Source organism: Impatiens glandulifera, chromosome 1 (genome assembly GCF_907164915.1).
Source record: "Impatiens glandulifera chromosome 1, dImpGla2.1, whole genome shotgun sequence".
In the NCBI taxonomy this organism is placed as follows: domain Eukaryota; kingdom Viridiplantae; phylum Streptophyta; class Magnoliopsida; order Ericales; family Balsaminaceae; genus Impatiens; species Impatiens glandulifera.
In genome coordinates, this window is record NC_061862.1 from 130,638,980 (window position 1) to 130,655,503 (window position 16,524).

Below are 16,524 nucleotides of genomic sequence, written 5' to 3' on the forward strand. Positions count from 1 at the left end.
TCTTCATCTTGTAAATTGAACAGAGTGTGTTCTGTTCAATAGTGAGCTAAGTGTGTGCAAACTGTATTTGATTCGAATCATATTATAGTGAATCCTTCCGGTGGTTGGAAGAAAGGGTGACGTAGGAGAGTTTCTCCGAACATCCATAAACAAACTGTTGTGTTCTTTCATTTTTCATCTTTTCATTTTTCATCTTGAGCTTCAAACCCAAGTAAACAATTCCGCCTTGATTCTGTTTCAAGTGTTTGCAAGGGTTTGCGTAGAATAGAAAATGAATTAAATCCATAACAAGATTTCTTTCAAACCGTTTTTCATAAGCCTTCATCAATAGCCAGACCCCGTCTCTATCGATAAAGTCGATCCTATCATATTATTAACTCTCGACTAAATACATTTACCATTTTTTTCTTCCACTTAAGAGAATGACACACTCCCCACATGATGTGTCAATCGAACATTCTTCATGTTTTTAGAATTTCGCTCACTTTTTACATATTTTTAAAAACATCAGTTAATACTTAGTTACATTATAAACAAGAATGTATAAAGTTTTGAATTTAAAGATTTACCCGGAAATCGTCTCGAAGAAAGTGGCGTTCCAAAATGTAATTCCAATCATCTTGCGAATATTCATTCGAGATGTGTGCTCTGATAGCTACTACATCCCCATCATGAGCCTTAACATGATTTCGGTTGATATCAAATCAGAACATATCCCAAACCACCTTAACATGTTCCATTATTTGTTGTCGAAAATGCTCAATAGGTTCCGGCACTACCTCAAAACGATTCTGCAAAGAAACGGGATGAAGTTATTCATTAATTATTATGTATTAGAGAATGAAATGTAATAAAATAAGATATTAAAATCTTATCGTTACCGATTTCCAAAGATGCTCTCTGTCGATGGAGCTCAAGTCTGACCAATGCAGCATGCGATGTGATATCATAGTGGGGTTCCGAACGACAATCCCAATATATCTGGACCATATTGTGCCGTTGTCGCAACACACCTTCCCACTTGACGAGAATTGTATTGTTATTTTTCTGACCTAGGGTCAATTTTGAGAGGGTAATGTTCTTATTTTTGCCCCGACCCTTTCTCTTTTATGTAGATCTTGCAAAAGTATTAGACAATATTAGTAATTGAATTTTTAAGTATTCAAAAAATTATAACATATACCTACATTTTGGGAGAATAATGTCGTCGTCATCTCAACCTTTAAAAACGTCGGATCTACATAGTTGGGTGAGTAATTTGGCTCATTAGAGCCACCCGCCTCGAGGAGATCGGTTCTCCTCTAGAGATCCTCGAGTTTCCCAAATATGCCTCCTCTAATTAGTAAGTTTTAATATATTGTCGCTAGACCTAAAAGTCTACATGTTAAGTGAAAATTTTACCTTTCTGAAAGCGATTTGAGTTTAAGCGAGAGGTCATGACTGTGGGGTGTCATGCTAATTCTTCTTTAATTCCCCCCAAAAAAATGAAGAATAAATATGAATAACTTGTTATATGGTTGAATCTTTATAACTAATTTAAAATTAGCAATCACCTAAACTTCTAAATAACTTGCGTTTTCTTAGATTTGGGTAAGACTTATTTCGACTAACAAACTAACTTCGTCTTCAAATCAAATTACATTTTTCCACTCCCGATTCATTCTCACTAAGGAGATAATTGTCCTTTTAGTGTAGGTCTTTTTCGACAGACTGATTCAAACATATTGTGGTTTCACTGTATTTTACTATTTCGTTACACTACAAGAGTTCTTAAAACGTATTTTGATTTTATCGAAAAAATGAATTTGAATTATTTTAAGTTGGATGCGTATGAAAAAATGGAGAGTAGGTGTGTCTGAAGATGATCGGTCGTCTTCTTAGTTTACAACATTGTTGTCTCGAATGGAGCGGTGAAGCTATGTCGTCGTTTGAGAATAAAATTGAAAAAGTCATTTGAAGACGGAGATAAGACTTTTGTGCGTAGGACTTAAAAAAAAAAATGGATATGTCATGTATACCAAAAATATTTGTCTATTTTCAACCCAAATTAACTGCGCTACAATATTTTAAATATTTATAGAGTAAATTCAAATAAAATTAAATATATAAAAAGTATTTCAAAAAAATAATGTATAAAAATATATTTCAAACTTACATAAATATATAAATTTATAGAAAATATTATGTTTCTATTATCATAATAATATTTTATTAGGTTATTAAAAATCCCATTAAAAATAGCCAAAATATTTAGTGAAATTTAAAAGAGGCCATCCACACCAAAACCAAAACCCTTAGTCGTTTCCTAGCATCATCCATGAAAACCCCAGCAGAAGGCGCTAGTGAAAAAGACATGGAAGAACATTCAACGGAACTCCGCCAAGATGATGCCGACGCCGGCTTCAGTCCCTCCATCGACATTTGCCAGCAGCTCCTCCACCGTTATGTCAAGTCATCTTCACCGCAGCATCGTCATCTATGCGCCATCGCCGCCGCCACTCGTTCTATACTCAACTCTGACTCTCTACCTCTTAGTCCTATCTCTTACTTCGCAGCATCCATATCGACTCTCTCCTCCTCCGAAGCACTTGATTCAGACGCCATTACTGCCCTTACATCGTTCCTAGCTATTGTGCTCCCGCTAGTTCCTACAGGGTCTTCATCGATTTCTCCTGAGAAGGCTATCTCTGCCATTGATGTTCTTGTTGAGCTGGTGGAGAGGCAAGGGGATGTCATATCAACTGCTAGTGCCAGGGCTGTTGTGAAAAGCTTAGGGCTTTTGCTGGAGTTCTGTGATTTGGAAGATTTGGTGCCTGTTAAACGTGGGTTTCGGATTCTTCTGCGTTTCTCCCTCGACAAAAAGCCAAAGGTAATCTATTTTGTGGGTTTGTTGTATTCAATTGGCTGGCGTTTACTTAGTTCAGCCATGTTGACAGTATATGTATATTGATTATTTCCATGTGAATGCTGCTTTTGTTGGCTCAGCTACGTGGAATGCTAATTCTCCTAAGAAAGAATTTTGACTTGGCTAGAAATTTTACAAATTGAGGACTTTGAGGAACTAAATTAAAATTATATCTCTGATAAGAGATTCAAAGAGTCCTGTTAAGCCACACTTCATAGATGAAACAATGTTTTATCTCAGGATTTGATTTTTCATCCTTTCACAGAAACTATCGATTTGGAATATCCTATAAGAGTTTTAGAGTTACCCCTCAAACATGCCCCTGAACTTGTAAACGGCTCTGATATATACCATTAAAATCTTTCATATTTTGAGGCACATAGCAAATTCGTGGATAAACTTAGGAGTAAACATGTTGAACACGTTTTTGATATATATCAAATTCATGGACAAGTTGATTGCGTATGTTAAAGCAATATGAGTTAGATACATATTTATGGTCTCTCTCAATTTCATCATATTATATTGAAACTCGAATTAGTCGTAGCTTCAAAATTGGCTCAATATTGACAATTGGTTCGTTCAGGATCAAAATAGTTTGATAGACATGATGCTAAAACATGTATGTTACAATAAATTTAGAGAAGGAACATAAAGTTTAAGGATCTGGGCAATCTGCTTTGTCCTTGAAGAGTTTGCCTTTCTTCTTGCATAACTGAGCTACCGGTTTTGTTATTTATAATATAGAACAGATTTAGAGGTTGTTTCATATATATATATATATATCACAAAAATCAAGTAATTTTTGTGTAAAAGTATTCATAAATAATAAAATAAAATGGAAAAGTTAAAGCAATGGCTAATAGGTGCTTTTGGACTGTGAACTTCATAAGAAATCAAAAAAGTACAAAATGACATCATATGGAGGACTGATTTTAGGAGAATGTTCTTGTCTATACTTATCAATGAATCAAACTAGAGGAAAAAATAACATCATATTGTAGAAATGATTTTTGAGAAATTCTCATTAATTAACCCTTATAATTTTTTGAAGGGCATAGCGTTTTGTGTCTTTCTAAATTTTGTAACCTACTTTGTTTTTGTTAGGTTGATTATTTTTGTGTTCATATGTTTCCCAGACTTCAAAGTCCATACATATTTTTTTGTTGTCAGCCTGTACCATTAACACCATCTCAGTTACCTACTAAAAAATATTTATCGAAAAGTAAAATGGGTAAAATCCAAAGCAAAATGCGAATTGAAATACTAGAGCCCAACCAAGCCCTTTTTTGGGAGGTCCTTAAAACCAAAGTGAAATAATAAGCACTTTCCAAACAATGATAAGGTATTGTTGGTACATGCAGTTGTATATCAGATCTGTAAATGTGGTAGACTGGTAGTGTGTATTTATACAGTTACACAGGTTGTATGGATGCTGTTTCAATGGACACAATACAATGAAGATTATATTGTGAATGATGTATGACTTTAACCAAATTTAATTATTGATTTTTAATCAAATAATACAGAGACCATGATGGTGTAATTATCTTGTAGATTGTTCTTGACATTCTATATGCTCAGTTTTACACTTATTTTCCAGGTACGGAAATATGCACAAGATTCATTTGTTAAGGCGTTCAACTCCTTTGAATCTCCCATTGTTAAGAAGGAGGCAAGTAAAATAGTACTCAATGTTCTAAAGAGGTACATGCCTTTGGCAGTGAAATTAAGTGCTCAGAGAGTTTCAAACGGAGTTACAAAAGAGGTCTCATCAAAACCTGAGCACCTTGAGGTTGTCCACATGCTGAATATAGTGAAACATGTTCTTCCACATCTGACTGTCAAATCCTGTCAAAAACTGCTACCTGGACTGATTAGTTTGATGACATCTCACTATTCATTGTTGACAAGACACATCTTCAGTCTTATAGGAGCCGTTTTTGAAACATGGAAATCTGAGTCTATAATTCCAGAGACTGAGAGCATTATAAAAGCCATGACATCATATATATCATTAGGGCGAAAAAATCCGGTTGATACTATTGTGTCTGCAGCAAACTTGTTGAAAAATGCTCATAGAAAGCTTAAATTCGATGAAGCAATGGACAAACTCCCTTTAGTATTTAGTTCTATAGCAGGTATGTGGTCATTCTTATATGTTCGGTGTGTAATCTGTATTAGCTGTGGCCTTTTATTCAGTCAGGTGTGACTAAATCACAAACGTAATTAATGATTTTGACGTACTAGTTGCTTCTGATGCATTTGCGTCCAGAATACACTTTGGCTAGTGAATTATCTAAAGCTATTTTTCTTGATCTGTTGGCCTGTGATTCGTGTTTGAATGGTAGCATAGACAGAGTTCTTTCTACCACAACATGCCCCAACAAAATAGAGTCAGATAATTATTTTGATTGCCCAGAGACACTTATTGAATCATATGTATTATTTCCAATTGCCCCAAGATTATTCAAATTTGTAGCTGTACTCATGCTTATCTACTTAAGGTCAACAGAGATTCAGTTTATCATGTTCTTTTCATTTTGAAAGCTAGCGGCAAATGCTTATTCTCTTCACTGCAATTATAGATGGTTTTCTAATCTGCTGCCTGATTTTTTTATTTTATGTAGTTATCATTGGATAACATGTGGACTTATCTCTTTATTGTATAATCTAGGTCTTCTGACCTCTGAGGCTACTGCTTCACAGGCCTCAAGTATCTTGAGAGAGATCATTGTCTGTGAGCTGGATGGAAGAGATCTTTTTACATTGGATAATAGTTCATCTGATGATTTACTTGATCAAGGGAATGAAACAACTGTAGTAAAATCTACATGCGTTCTTTTGGAGAATTTGCTGGATCGTGGGATTCTAAGTGAACATGTTTTGACAGTCATATCGGCTTTATTTACCAAATTAGGTATGCCTTTATTGCAATATGTAACCATGATTTTGAATGTTATTGCAACAAGAAAAAACTTGATAAGCACATAATATTGATTCCTCTCAAATTGAGTGTACTTGTACCATTGCCGCTCTGTAGATTTCTCATTTTCTGTTAATGAAGTTGACCCCACAAATTATACTTTTATTTCTTTGCTTTAAAATGAGATATTTTGGTCAAAATAAAATATAAAAAATTGCTTTCCCATATTGGAGCAAGTGATTGGACATTGGGTGTGTGTGTGGAGAGGTAAAAATACATCTAGAAACAATGACTTCTATTTAAATTAACCATGTTAAGTAGCTTAGAAAATTAAAATGAGAGAGAAAAGATCCTGTAAAATGACATAACACTAAGACGAAGAAAAACAAAGGCCTCAATTATCATGTGAAGCTAAAAGGGAGAATGTTATGCTAAGCCAACTGTTCGGGGGATGAAATAATTCATTTCTATAGTGTAATCAATTCCATTTAACTTTTTTGTTCAGTCAGAATTTTCTCAACAGTTTATGTGGTTCCAGGTGCTTCATCATACCTGTACCTGAGGGATATAATACTCAAACTTGCTGCTGCAACCCTCACCTTACAAGATAAGTCCAAACTAAAACATGTAAGTGAAAGAGTAAATTTCTGTACTAGTTGGATAAATATTTTGGTTGTAGTTGATATCTTAATCTTTTAAAGAGCTTTTATTTCTGAATGCTCCAAGCACCCCTCTGTGTTGATTTGATTTATTCATATGTAAATCAATGGAGGTTCTGCTATTGTTTATCTAGGAATAGAATTGTGGTTAATGTTTTGTTATTCTTTTCGTGTTATGCCTATATTGTTTTAGTGGGAAGAATCTGGAAATTGAACACGTGCTTTTGAAGCTCTACTTAGAACTTCTAAAAAATTAATACAGTGGCAATACCTTTTGAAATTGACCAATTTTTCTTCAGAAAAACATGTGGGCGTGAGGAGAAAAATGAACAACAGAATCAAGAAAAAGTTAGATGTCAATAAGATCAAAAAGTTCTCATCCCATGCATGCCCCTTCTTTTTTTGTTTGATGCAAATATGTGGAACATGAAGCCTTTGATTCTTCCATAGTCGTAGCTTTTCCCTTCGAATGTTCTTATGTTCTTCCCCTTCTAGACCCTTCACCAGATGATGAAGGGAATTGATTTCCAGTCATCGTTAATGATGCTGATCTTGGATCCCTAGGCAATCCATTGATCCCAAAAATCTGAAACTTTGTATGACATTACCCAATAGAAATTAAGAATATTCTATCGGAGAGCCTCCCTAGCCAGATTGTAATGAAGGATGATGTGGTCGATGGTCTCTTCGCTCTTCATACAAAGACAACACCTACTAGCCAAGTGAAATCCCCTACTTTTAAGCTTCATGGTAGTCAAAGCATCCTCATGAATTGCATCCCAGCCAGAGAAGGAAATCCTAGAAGGTATATAAGTTTTCCACACCTTCTTCTGGTCTTTCTCCTAGAAGGGTCACGTAGTAAATGACGCTAGACTTGAAATTAGGGAAACCAACAAGATTGAAAATGTCGTTAGTATCAAGATGATTTGAGATTTGAGAAAGAATCTCCACAAGAATGGTAAGTCTACCCTCCTTATGAGAGAGGCGACAAAGGAAAACTTCTAATCAGTGAGGCCTGAGATGGTTCTATAACAGTTCGTCACTCTAACATCCTTTTTATTGGAGATGTCGAGAGGTCTCTAAAGGAGTTAGCTATAACCCCGCCGGGGTGCCATGGGTCTTTCCAAAAGTAAATTTTCTTGCCATTGCCCACTGTGAAGGAAAGAAGGGGCTGGAGAGTCTTCGAGGTTTTGGTGATTCAGCCGCAGAGGCTTTTCCCCCGGTAAGATCTCCCCGATAGTGGCATCCATTATCGCGAAGTTCATATTTAGCAATAACTGCCTTTTTCCTGAGACTTTCTCCATTCTTAAGAAATCTCTATCACCACTTGTACATGAGAGATGTCTTGAAGAGGTCCTGGATCCTAACTGCTGTCCGATTTAATTAGCTTCGTGATGTTCCACCTCACCAGGTGAGAAACACTAGAAGAGTCAGTGTTATCCCATAAAAATTTCAAATAATATACCAAAGCTGACATAGGGTACATAGACATGGTAAAAATTGAGATTGTGGCAAAGAAGTTCTTCTAGAGAACCAACGTTGTCGCCTATAGAAAGTAGCTTGCTCTTCCAAAGAGCCAATCTAGTCCTCATTTTCTCAATGAATGTCTTTGCAACTGATCTTGACACCAAGAGTGAAGCCATGACAAGATACTTAAAGGGGAGATTGTCAATTTTGAACCCCAATATGCCAGGAAGACGCTGGGTGTTAGGCACTTCGCCATTGAAGAAGAGCTCAAACTTGTCAATGTTGATCTTCAGCCCCGAGCAAGCCTCAAAAAGGATCAAGATCTTACTTAGTCTGAACAATATTTTTCTTCTGTTCAGCAGGCTGAACAAGACTGTCTACTTTCTATTTATCTTGCCTCTCATATATATCCCATCAAATTAACTGAATGACAATTTTGTTGAAATAAATGGACACGTTAAACCAATTGAATGTCTCATCTAGAGGAATATTGAGCTAATAACAATATATAAATAAATAGAGTGCTCAAGATAGTCTACCTGATCCAGTCTCTCATTTGACAGTATTAGCACCAGTAGTAATTCCTAATAACATCCATGAACAGTCAAAAACTACACTTTGCTTCCTGATGTAGATGGTGATATCATGAATTAGTTGTAATACTATATACATGAAAGGAACAACTTTGCTGTTCTCTTCTAGACTAATATTTTGGGTAAATTAATTTGTTAGCATGCTTTTATTGGGTATTCATTAAGCGCTTGAACATAGTTTCTATGTTATTGTAGCTTCACGAATGTATTGGATCTGCTGTTATTGCAATGGGGCCAGAGAAGATGCTTACTCTTCTTCCTATTTCCTACAACCTAGAAGATCACAGTTATTCAAATGTGTGGATGATTTCAATTTTAAAGAATTATGTTGTTGGTTCATCCCTAGGGTTCTTTATGGAGCATATTATGCCTATTGCCAAGTCTTTTCAGCAAGCTTCTTCTAAAGGTATTTTTTACACGGTTTTTTCTGTACTGTTCTAGGACGTTTGACGATTTCAACATTTTTCTCTTAAAAATTGTCTTCCACTTTAGTTTATGTCATAGTGTTTCATGATGTATATTCTATATTTCTCTTATTACATTGTTGCCGCTTATTACTTTGTTCACTTAAAAGAGTAACTCTTTGTATATTCTGTTTACTCCTTTCGCTGTGTACTAAAGTAAACTTGCCACTCTTAGGTATGTCTAATATGTTTATTTTGCCAGTAAAAGAGTCAGCAGTTCGTGAAGATCTGCAGGCTTATGCTCATAGTTGCTGGGCTTTATTGCCCTCCTTCTGTCGCTACCCCACGGACATATGTCAAAACTTTGAATGTTTGACAAAAATTCTGAAATCCATCCTCGCAAAGGATTCAATGATGGTTGAGAACATTGCTTTGGCTTTGAAGGTTGAATTTAATCCAACGTTCTATTTCACTTTCTCCCTGATTTCTCCTTGTGCATTCTTTATCGGCATTAGAAATTGCTTGTTTTTTCTTGTTGTTGATAATGAGATCGGATGTTTTCTTTCTCTATAGGAACTCGTATATAGCAATGTAAATGTGCTGAGATCTTCTGCAAAACACAACGAGTTTGCAATGCTTCCAGAGGTTAGCAACAATGACTATATTTCAATAGCTACAATAAACAGAAGGCCCCCTTACACTAAGAAGACAGCGACAAGAAACATCAAGACATTAGAGTTGTACTCAAAAGAGTTGCTTGAGATCTTGACAAATGTATTCCTAGATTCATATTCTGAGAAGCGTCCATATTTAAAGGTATCTCCTGATCAAATTTGTCAAATATGTAGTCAGGTCACAGGTCCATCTATATATTATGTTTCTCGAAGTTTAATTTTGTGGAGGAGTGTACATACACAATTCCCTAGGGTTGAATTGATATGGGATTCCAAAGGAGATGTGAAGCCACAAGAAATTTAAGCGTGAGAATGGAGAATCATTTTCATATATTTTTATCATATCATATTTCAATGCCATTCAATATATGTAGTAATTAGATAAAAATATAAATAAATTCTAACTAGTTCTATCTTTATCTATACTATTCTAATTATTATCATCATGGTAATCCATTACGATTCTACAAACGACTGGGCTAAGTGTCGCCTCGAGTTCTTGTAAAGAGTAATAATTTTCTGGTACCAAAGTGTTGTTTCTATTGTTATTTGATATTTGTAAAATTGGTCATGGGTGGAGGGTGAGGAAGGCTGTGTAGTTTTTACTTCTTCCAATGGTAGTAGACTCCTTACGAATGAAAGATAGTTGGTTGTGGCTATTGTTGATAATGTGCATTCAATCTATTTTAAAAATTTGAATGCATGCTTATAATCATAATTATGATTCTCAAATTTGAGGCCCTGCATAGGCATTGGATTGGAAATGCAAAGAGTCCACATAGGGCCACTGTAACTTCACAACTTTTCTTTTCCCAAAAAAAACTTTACAATTTTTCTGTGTGACATGTACAGAAATATAGCTGATTCTTGTTGGCTGGTAGAACTGAAATATGTTCTCCAGGCATTAAATGGATGTTACAAATTTGCACTTGTTTTTCAATTCAATTCCTGAAATGTTTATTGTACCTGTGTCAGGATGCAATTAGATGCTTGGCAACTATCAGTGATACTTCTGTAAGGGAAATGATATTGAAGTCATCGTTGGACAAATGTCAGATAATAAGTACTTCAGATGTAAATGGAGAGTCAGAGAAGCAAATGGATGTTCCATCTACTAATGAAGACAAAAGTTTGTCGTTGAAGGAAAAAGGCTTGAAGAGGTACTAATATGACTTTTGTTCCTCCAAATCATTTTGGCTATATGATCTAAAAATTTAAATTTAACCCTTGGCAAAAATTCAGCTGTTATGCTTTTAATACGAATGATTATATATTCTATTCAAAATTACAACAAAACTGGGGGGATGAACTGATTCTTTCCAGGAATCTAGGTTGTCACTATCCTCCCAGCCAGACTTGCTTTGGATTATTGAGATGCTTCATTTGTCAACAGTATCTTACCATCAAGTAATGATGAAATGTAGGAAATTGAATCTTTGTTACTTCATAGTTCATTCTGATAGTTATGACAACAGCTTTAGATCATTATGCAAAGTAAGATGGTTTGGTGAAATTAAATTGATGGAGATTCCTCAGGACCATAAATGATATCTTTTCCAAGCATTATACTCTCTAGATTAATTTCTTGTAGGCTATTAATGTAAAAAGAATCTGAGTAATGTGATAGGGGCAGAATTTTCATGCTCTTGGAAGAAGCTTTGGATGTTTATGCATGTGACTCAACAATATAATGGACATACATTTTGTACCTCAAATTTTAGGTGCCTAATACTGGAGCTCGCATACTTACTTGTTGATGGAGCAAGTGAGGAGATGGTTCCATTGTTTCTTAGGATTGTAAAGAATGCTCTAGAGGTACATTTTTAATTTTGCATTATTAATCTTTGGGGGAGATATATTGCATGGAGGGATTACATGACCATCACTGTTTGTTGCTATTGGTGGTTTTAGGGAAGCGATGGATTTGCTGAAAGTGAAGCCTACTTGACCTTGAGCTGTATTTTAGAGGTTTGTATTATATTTTCTGCAAGTTCACATTCCATTGTGATATGGACCTTTACCTTTACCTGCAGGAACATTCTTCGGCCATTTCTTCCCATGATGTTGAACTTCTGGATCTTGTGCTTAAGATGAAGCCACCAACTAATATCACGTCTCGCAAAAGACGTTTTTCTTGCTTGAAGATATTTTTTGTTCATGAAATCAAGGTTGATAATTCTCTATGGACTTTTCCTTCCATTCTATTGGTTAATAACTTTGACATGATTTCCACCCTTGTTCTATGCACTGAGAATAACTCTCAAGGATATCTAATGTATTGAAAAGACAAGAAACAAGTACAAAAGAAAGCATAATAGGTGATGAAGAATGTCTAAAATTAAACCACCATAAGATATATACAATTTACGAAGATAATAATAAGAATTATGACACTTAATCCAAGTCTTGTTCGTCTTAAAAAATCTAGTGTTTGGATTCACGAAATTCTAGAAATGGTGTGGAACCATCTAAAGGTATTTCTTCAACCCATTATGAGAAGGTGAGCCGAAGGCAATGAATGTGGTACAATCATCCCAATTAAACGTGTTACTTATTCTGTCTGTAAATGACATTATTTTTATTATTATTATTATTTTTTTAATTTTAGGTTGACTGCTATCCAGAATTATTCTTTGATTTCTGACAACAAAAGTTTGTTTTGCAGTATAAATTTTATCATTTAAAGTGACTTAATATAGGGGCTCTACTTTTGTTGCAGAAAACTCTGGATGAGGAAAACACAAAGGCTTTCCTAATTCTAAACGAAATTATATCCGCTATAAAAGATGTAAGTGGTATTCAATATTAAAACTTTGTTCCATCACATATGCATGCTCGTAATTGTTCAACTCATTAATTTTGACTTGATTAGTTTGAAATACCAACAAAGGCCACATAGCTATAGTTTTCAGGTGACTAATAAATCCCCATTAGATGAAACTCATAGATGAATCCAATAGATTTTTCAGCTATATGTACATCAATGAATTAGTCAGCTTTTATCCACTCAAGATTTAGGCTTTGTGTTGTTCATATCCATTCTTGTCATTATTCAGCCATTTTCTGAGTGAAGTTAGGTATCCTGCAATTATGTTTTTCTTTAGGCTTCATGCAAGCTTTTGCTTCTATTAGGAAAAGAGGGTTTTTTTGCAGGATGTGAATTCTTTGATCTTATTGGCATCTAACATTTCCTTTTGTTCTCTGATTTTTATTTGTTCCCCATCCCTCCACCCCTCTTCTTTGTAATGTTCAAAACACTTCTTGCATTTTCTTTTCAAAAAAAGTTGACCTTTTCAACAATTCTTTTTTTCTTTAGGTATGGTGCTCACATTTTCTATTATGTTTCTGAAAGCCATGCAACTGGATTTGATAATTTTAATTTGTTTCAATTCAAAAACACCATTATGAATATAAATCCAGCCTTAAGCAAGAACAATGTAAAAAGCTGGACCCTAACAATACTTCATTTGCATGCTTAGTCTACAGAAGAAGCTAGGGAGGCTGCTTACAGTATATTACTTGAAATAGATGCCAGCTTACGGGATTCTTCATCTGCTATTTCTGATGGACATCATGAGAAATTTGTCAACATGGTACGTACACCTTAGATATTCCCATTTTCTGTGTGCATATGTTCCAGTTGTATTTGAGTTGATGATGAAAAGCAGGAAATACCATGAGCAAGTTGTAGAATGGGTTATTAACATTTATTTAGGTGCAAGAGTTATAGATCAACAATCGACTTTAGGCTATATCACATATGTTCTGAAAATCTTTTTCTTTATGTATTTGGATCCATATAAAAAAGGTTTGAAAACTAAACTTAGTCAGGCACAAATTCATAAATTTATTTATGTATCTTCCTGGATTCGTATCCACATACGAACTTATTCAAAAAGTGTTTTCAAATGAGGCCATATGCTACCATGAATAGTGTGATTAGAACATGTACTAGATTGAGAGCTCTCATTTCATTTTGGGAGGTGTTAGAATATTATATATTATATCTCATGATGTAATATTAATGTGTTGATTGAGGATAATGATATCTGATTTCGATATTATGAACTTATGTTAGAGGTATATTATCTAATAAATATACCAAAAAGTATATTATCTAATAAATATACCAAAAAAAAATTATCTAATAAATAGTATATTATGTAAGTTAACACATTCTCAATAATACTTGTATTTAATTTTGCACACATTCTCAATGGTAGGTTATAATAGTATTCATTCATAAATAAAGAAATCTTTCTCTTCCTTCAATTCAGTTTACAGTATTCTTTCAATCTTGCTAAATATCTGCTATCTTATTTTTTTTGTGATTCTGTTGACATGCAGATAATGGGATACCTTTCGGGTTCCTCACCCCACATAAGAAGTGGGGTAGTTTCAGCATTATCAATCTTAGTATACAACAATGCCGCAATAACCCATTCTATAGAAGATCTTGTACCATCCGTTCTGGCATTGTTGGAAAATAAAGCTATTGAAGTTGTAAAAGTTAGTGCTCCTATCCCACCTCCCAGTCTGGATTCTTGATCTTCTAGTGATTTCTATTACTTATGTTTTTTTTTTCTTTTTACAATTGTGACAGGCTGTCCTAGGCTTTGTCAAAGTTGTAGTTTCATGCCATGAAGTGAAAGACATACAAAAGTTTCTTCCTGAAATTCTCAAAGGAGTTCTACCTTGGTCTTCTGTGTCGAAACATCACTTCAAATCCAAGGCATGCTTTTTTTTTCTTTCTGGTTTCTAGTTGTAGAATCTGTAGTAGTGGTTCTTTATGTTCAACTTTGTTCCCATTTGATGATATTGATAATTATGTTTCACTGTAATTCTCCAGGTTGCACTTATCTTAGAGATCTTAATACGTAAATGTGGCATTCCAATGGTTCAGTCTCTTACACCTGAGAAATTTAGGAATTTCATCAAGACTGTTTCTGAGGTTCTTTATCTCTCTCTCTCTCTTTCTTTCATCCTTTTTTTGAATAAAGGGTAAACTTTTCATTAATGAGGAAAATGTTGTGAATGCAAGAAGCATTCAAAAGAAAACAAAAACACTGAAAAAGAAAAATAAAACACAATTACAGAAAATTAGATTTCAATAAGCTCAAGAAAGTCCCATCCGTTGCATATTCCTTTCTTCTTGATAGTTGCGAGAGTAAGAAGAATGAAGCCTTTGATCTTAGCAATGCCATGATTTTTCCCTTGAAAGATTCTACGATTTCTTTCTTTCCAAATAGACCACCACATAATTGGGAGGATTGGCTTCCAACTTGAACCAATATTGTTTGGAGTGCAATTGTACATTTTCCAGCCAGTTTTTTATACATTCAATTATGCAGTTTAAAATAAGTTGGTGCTTTTAGTGTTAAATGTATAAAGTAAACATGTTTAAGAGAAGTAATTCATGTGTGTGGAGAAAGATGCATGAAATGGGACAAACTATAAAGGGAAAATACATTTTTCTTAATTTGGCTTAGTAAAGGTCTTGTTTGATCCGAGGTTGTTACCATGTGGTTATTTTCATATAACCCTGTTTGATTGATGTAGGTTATTGGAAACCATGTTAGTTGGGGTTGTTTGAGTAAAAAGACATTTGTGGATTTATATATATATATTTTGAAAATAGAGTGTTGATGATTTGAAAGATGTGAAATGACTAGAATGATTGGATAATATACCACATCAAACAAACTATAAGTTTATAGTTCGATTGATGTGTTTTTTTTTTAAGTTTTTCCGTTAAATCTTAATCACATCACTCATCTTTTTGACTATCAAATCATCTAATTCATTAATTAAAATAAAGAAAACAATTTAAGTAATTTAACCCAAATAATTCTAGAAAAAACCATTTTCATCAAATAAGATTTTTTTCAAGTAACCCCATAAAAGACCTAAATAACCCTAGATCAAATAAGTTTATTTATCCTTTGATGAAAAATCACTGTCATATATATTCATTGTTCATGGTTAGGTAAGTTCATAATTTTGGTTAATTATTATTGCAGAATCGACGGAGAAAGGAGGGTACAAAGGAAACCGGCTCTTTCAATTTGCCACAACCAAGTGTTCCAGAATCCTCGTTCAGGTGATTTTCTTCCACATGTCCTAAAACTGTCAATCTTGTGGTGTCCTGAATTTCATTTGATAATGTTTTTTTTGTTTCTTCAGGCAACGAAAGAGGAAACAGGTCGACTCGGGCAATCAGGGAGATAATAACCAGATGGAATCTAGAAAGAAAAAATGGGGGTCTGAGAAACCGAAAGGACCTATCAAGAGAAACAATCACGTTAATGGTAATAATAATAGTAACCGTGGGAAACAGCCTGGGGCAAGTCAAGCAAGAGATTCAAAGAGGAAAATGGTGGATAGAAAGAATGGTGATTTCGGTAGACAAACAAAGCGAAAAACATCATCAGGTAGAGACTGAAAACAGCTAGCCTGCAAGAGGGGGTCGTGATGTTGGGATTTGGGCTCAAAGTAAGGGTTGGAGCCTCCAACCGATAAGCAAAAGTCCTCAATTTTGTTAGATTGAAAATGTATTTTATTATTCTACAGCACAGCACATGAGTAACACAAATTTTGGAACATGTTAATTGAATTGATGATCTCAAAAACCCTTTACCATTAGTAATCTTATGGAGATTGATTTTCAGTATTTTTCTCCTTGCACTTTTTAACAGAATTGGAAATATCTTCTTATATTATATACTAAGTTTGTTGTGTTTTTAAATAAAGTATTGAAGACAAAGATATAATCAAGCATTTTTTTAAGGAACATGATTCATTCCTCTTATTTAGGAATGTTAATGAGGTGGATCGAACGAATTTACCTGTCCGGTTCTATTTCGGGAATTTTTTAATCCTATTTTTGTGCAGTTGAA

At 34.4% G+C, this 16,524-nt stretch overlaps 1 protein-coding gene across 1 annotated transcript; it reads left to right on the forward strand.

Annotated features, from left to right (window-relative positions):
* The first annotated feature begins 2,281 nt into the window (after positions 1-2,281).
* On the forward strand, positions 2,282-16,298 carry LOC124919785 (RRP12-like protein). The gene is made up of 18 exons (XM_047460118.1): positions 2,282-2,869; positions 4,509-5,046; positions 5,583-5,825; positions 6,370-6,458; positions 8,746-8,956; positions 9,217-9,398; positions 9,528-9,770; positions 10,604-10,788; positions 11,350-11,443; positions 11,540-11,596; positions 11,662-11,796; positions 12,348-12,416; positions 13,108-13,221; positions 13,976-14,137; positions 14,232-14,360; positions 14,478-14,579; positions 15,649-15,728; positions 15,812-16,298. The coding sequence occupies exons 1-18, from the start codon at positions 2,318-2,320 to the stop codon at positions 16,068-16,070; spliced, it is 3,444 nt and encodes a 1,147-aa protein (XP_047316074.1). The 5' UTR covers positions 2,282-2,317; the 3' UTR covers positions 16,071-16,298.
* Positions 16,299-16,524: the final 226 nt, after the last annotated feature.

Coding starts and splice junctions, on each gene's coding strand:
- LOC124919785 (XM_047460118.1), top strand. CDS start 2,318: ATGAAAACCCCAGCAGAAGGCGCTAGTGAAAAAGACATGGAAGAACAT. Junction 5,047..5,582: donor AGTATTTAGTTCTATAGCAG/GTATGTGGTCAT, acceptor TGTATAATCTAG/GTCTTCTGACCTCTGAGGCT. Junction 11,797..12,347: donor TTTTTGTTCATGAAATCAAG/GTTGATAATTCT, acceptor CTTTTGTTGCAG/AAAACTCTGGATGAGGAAAA.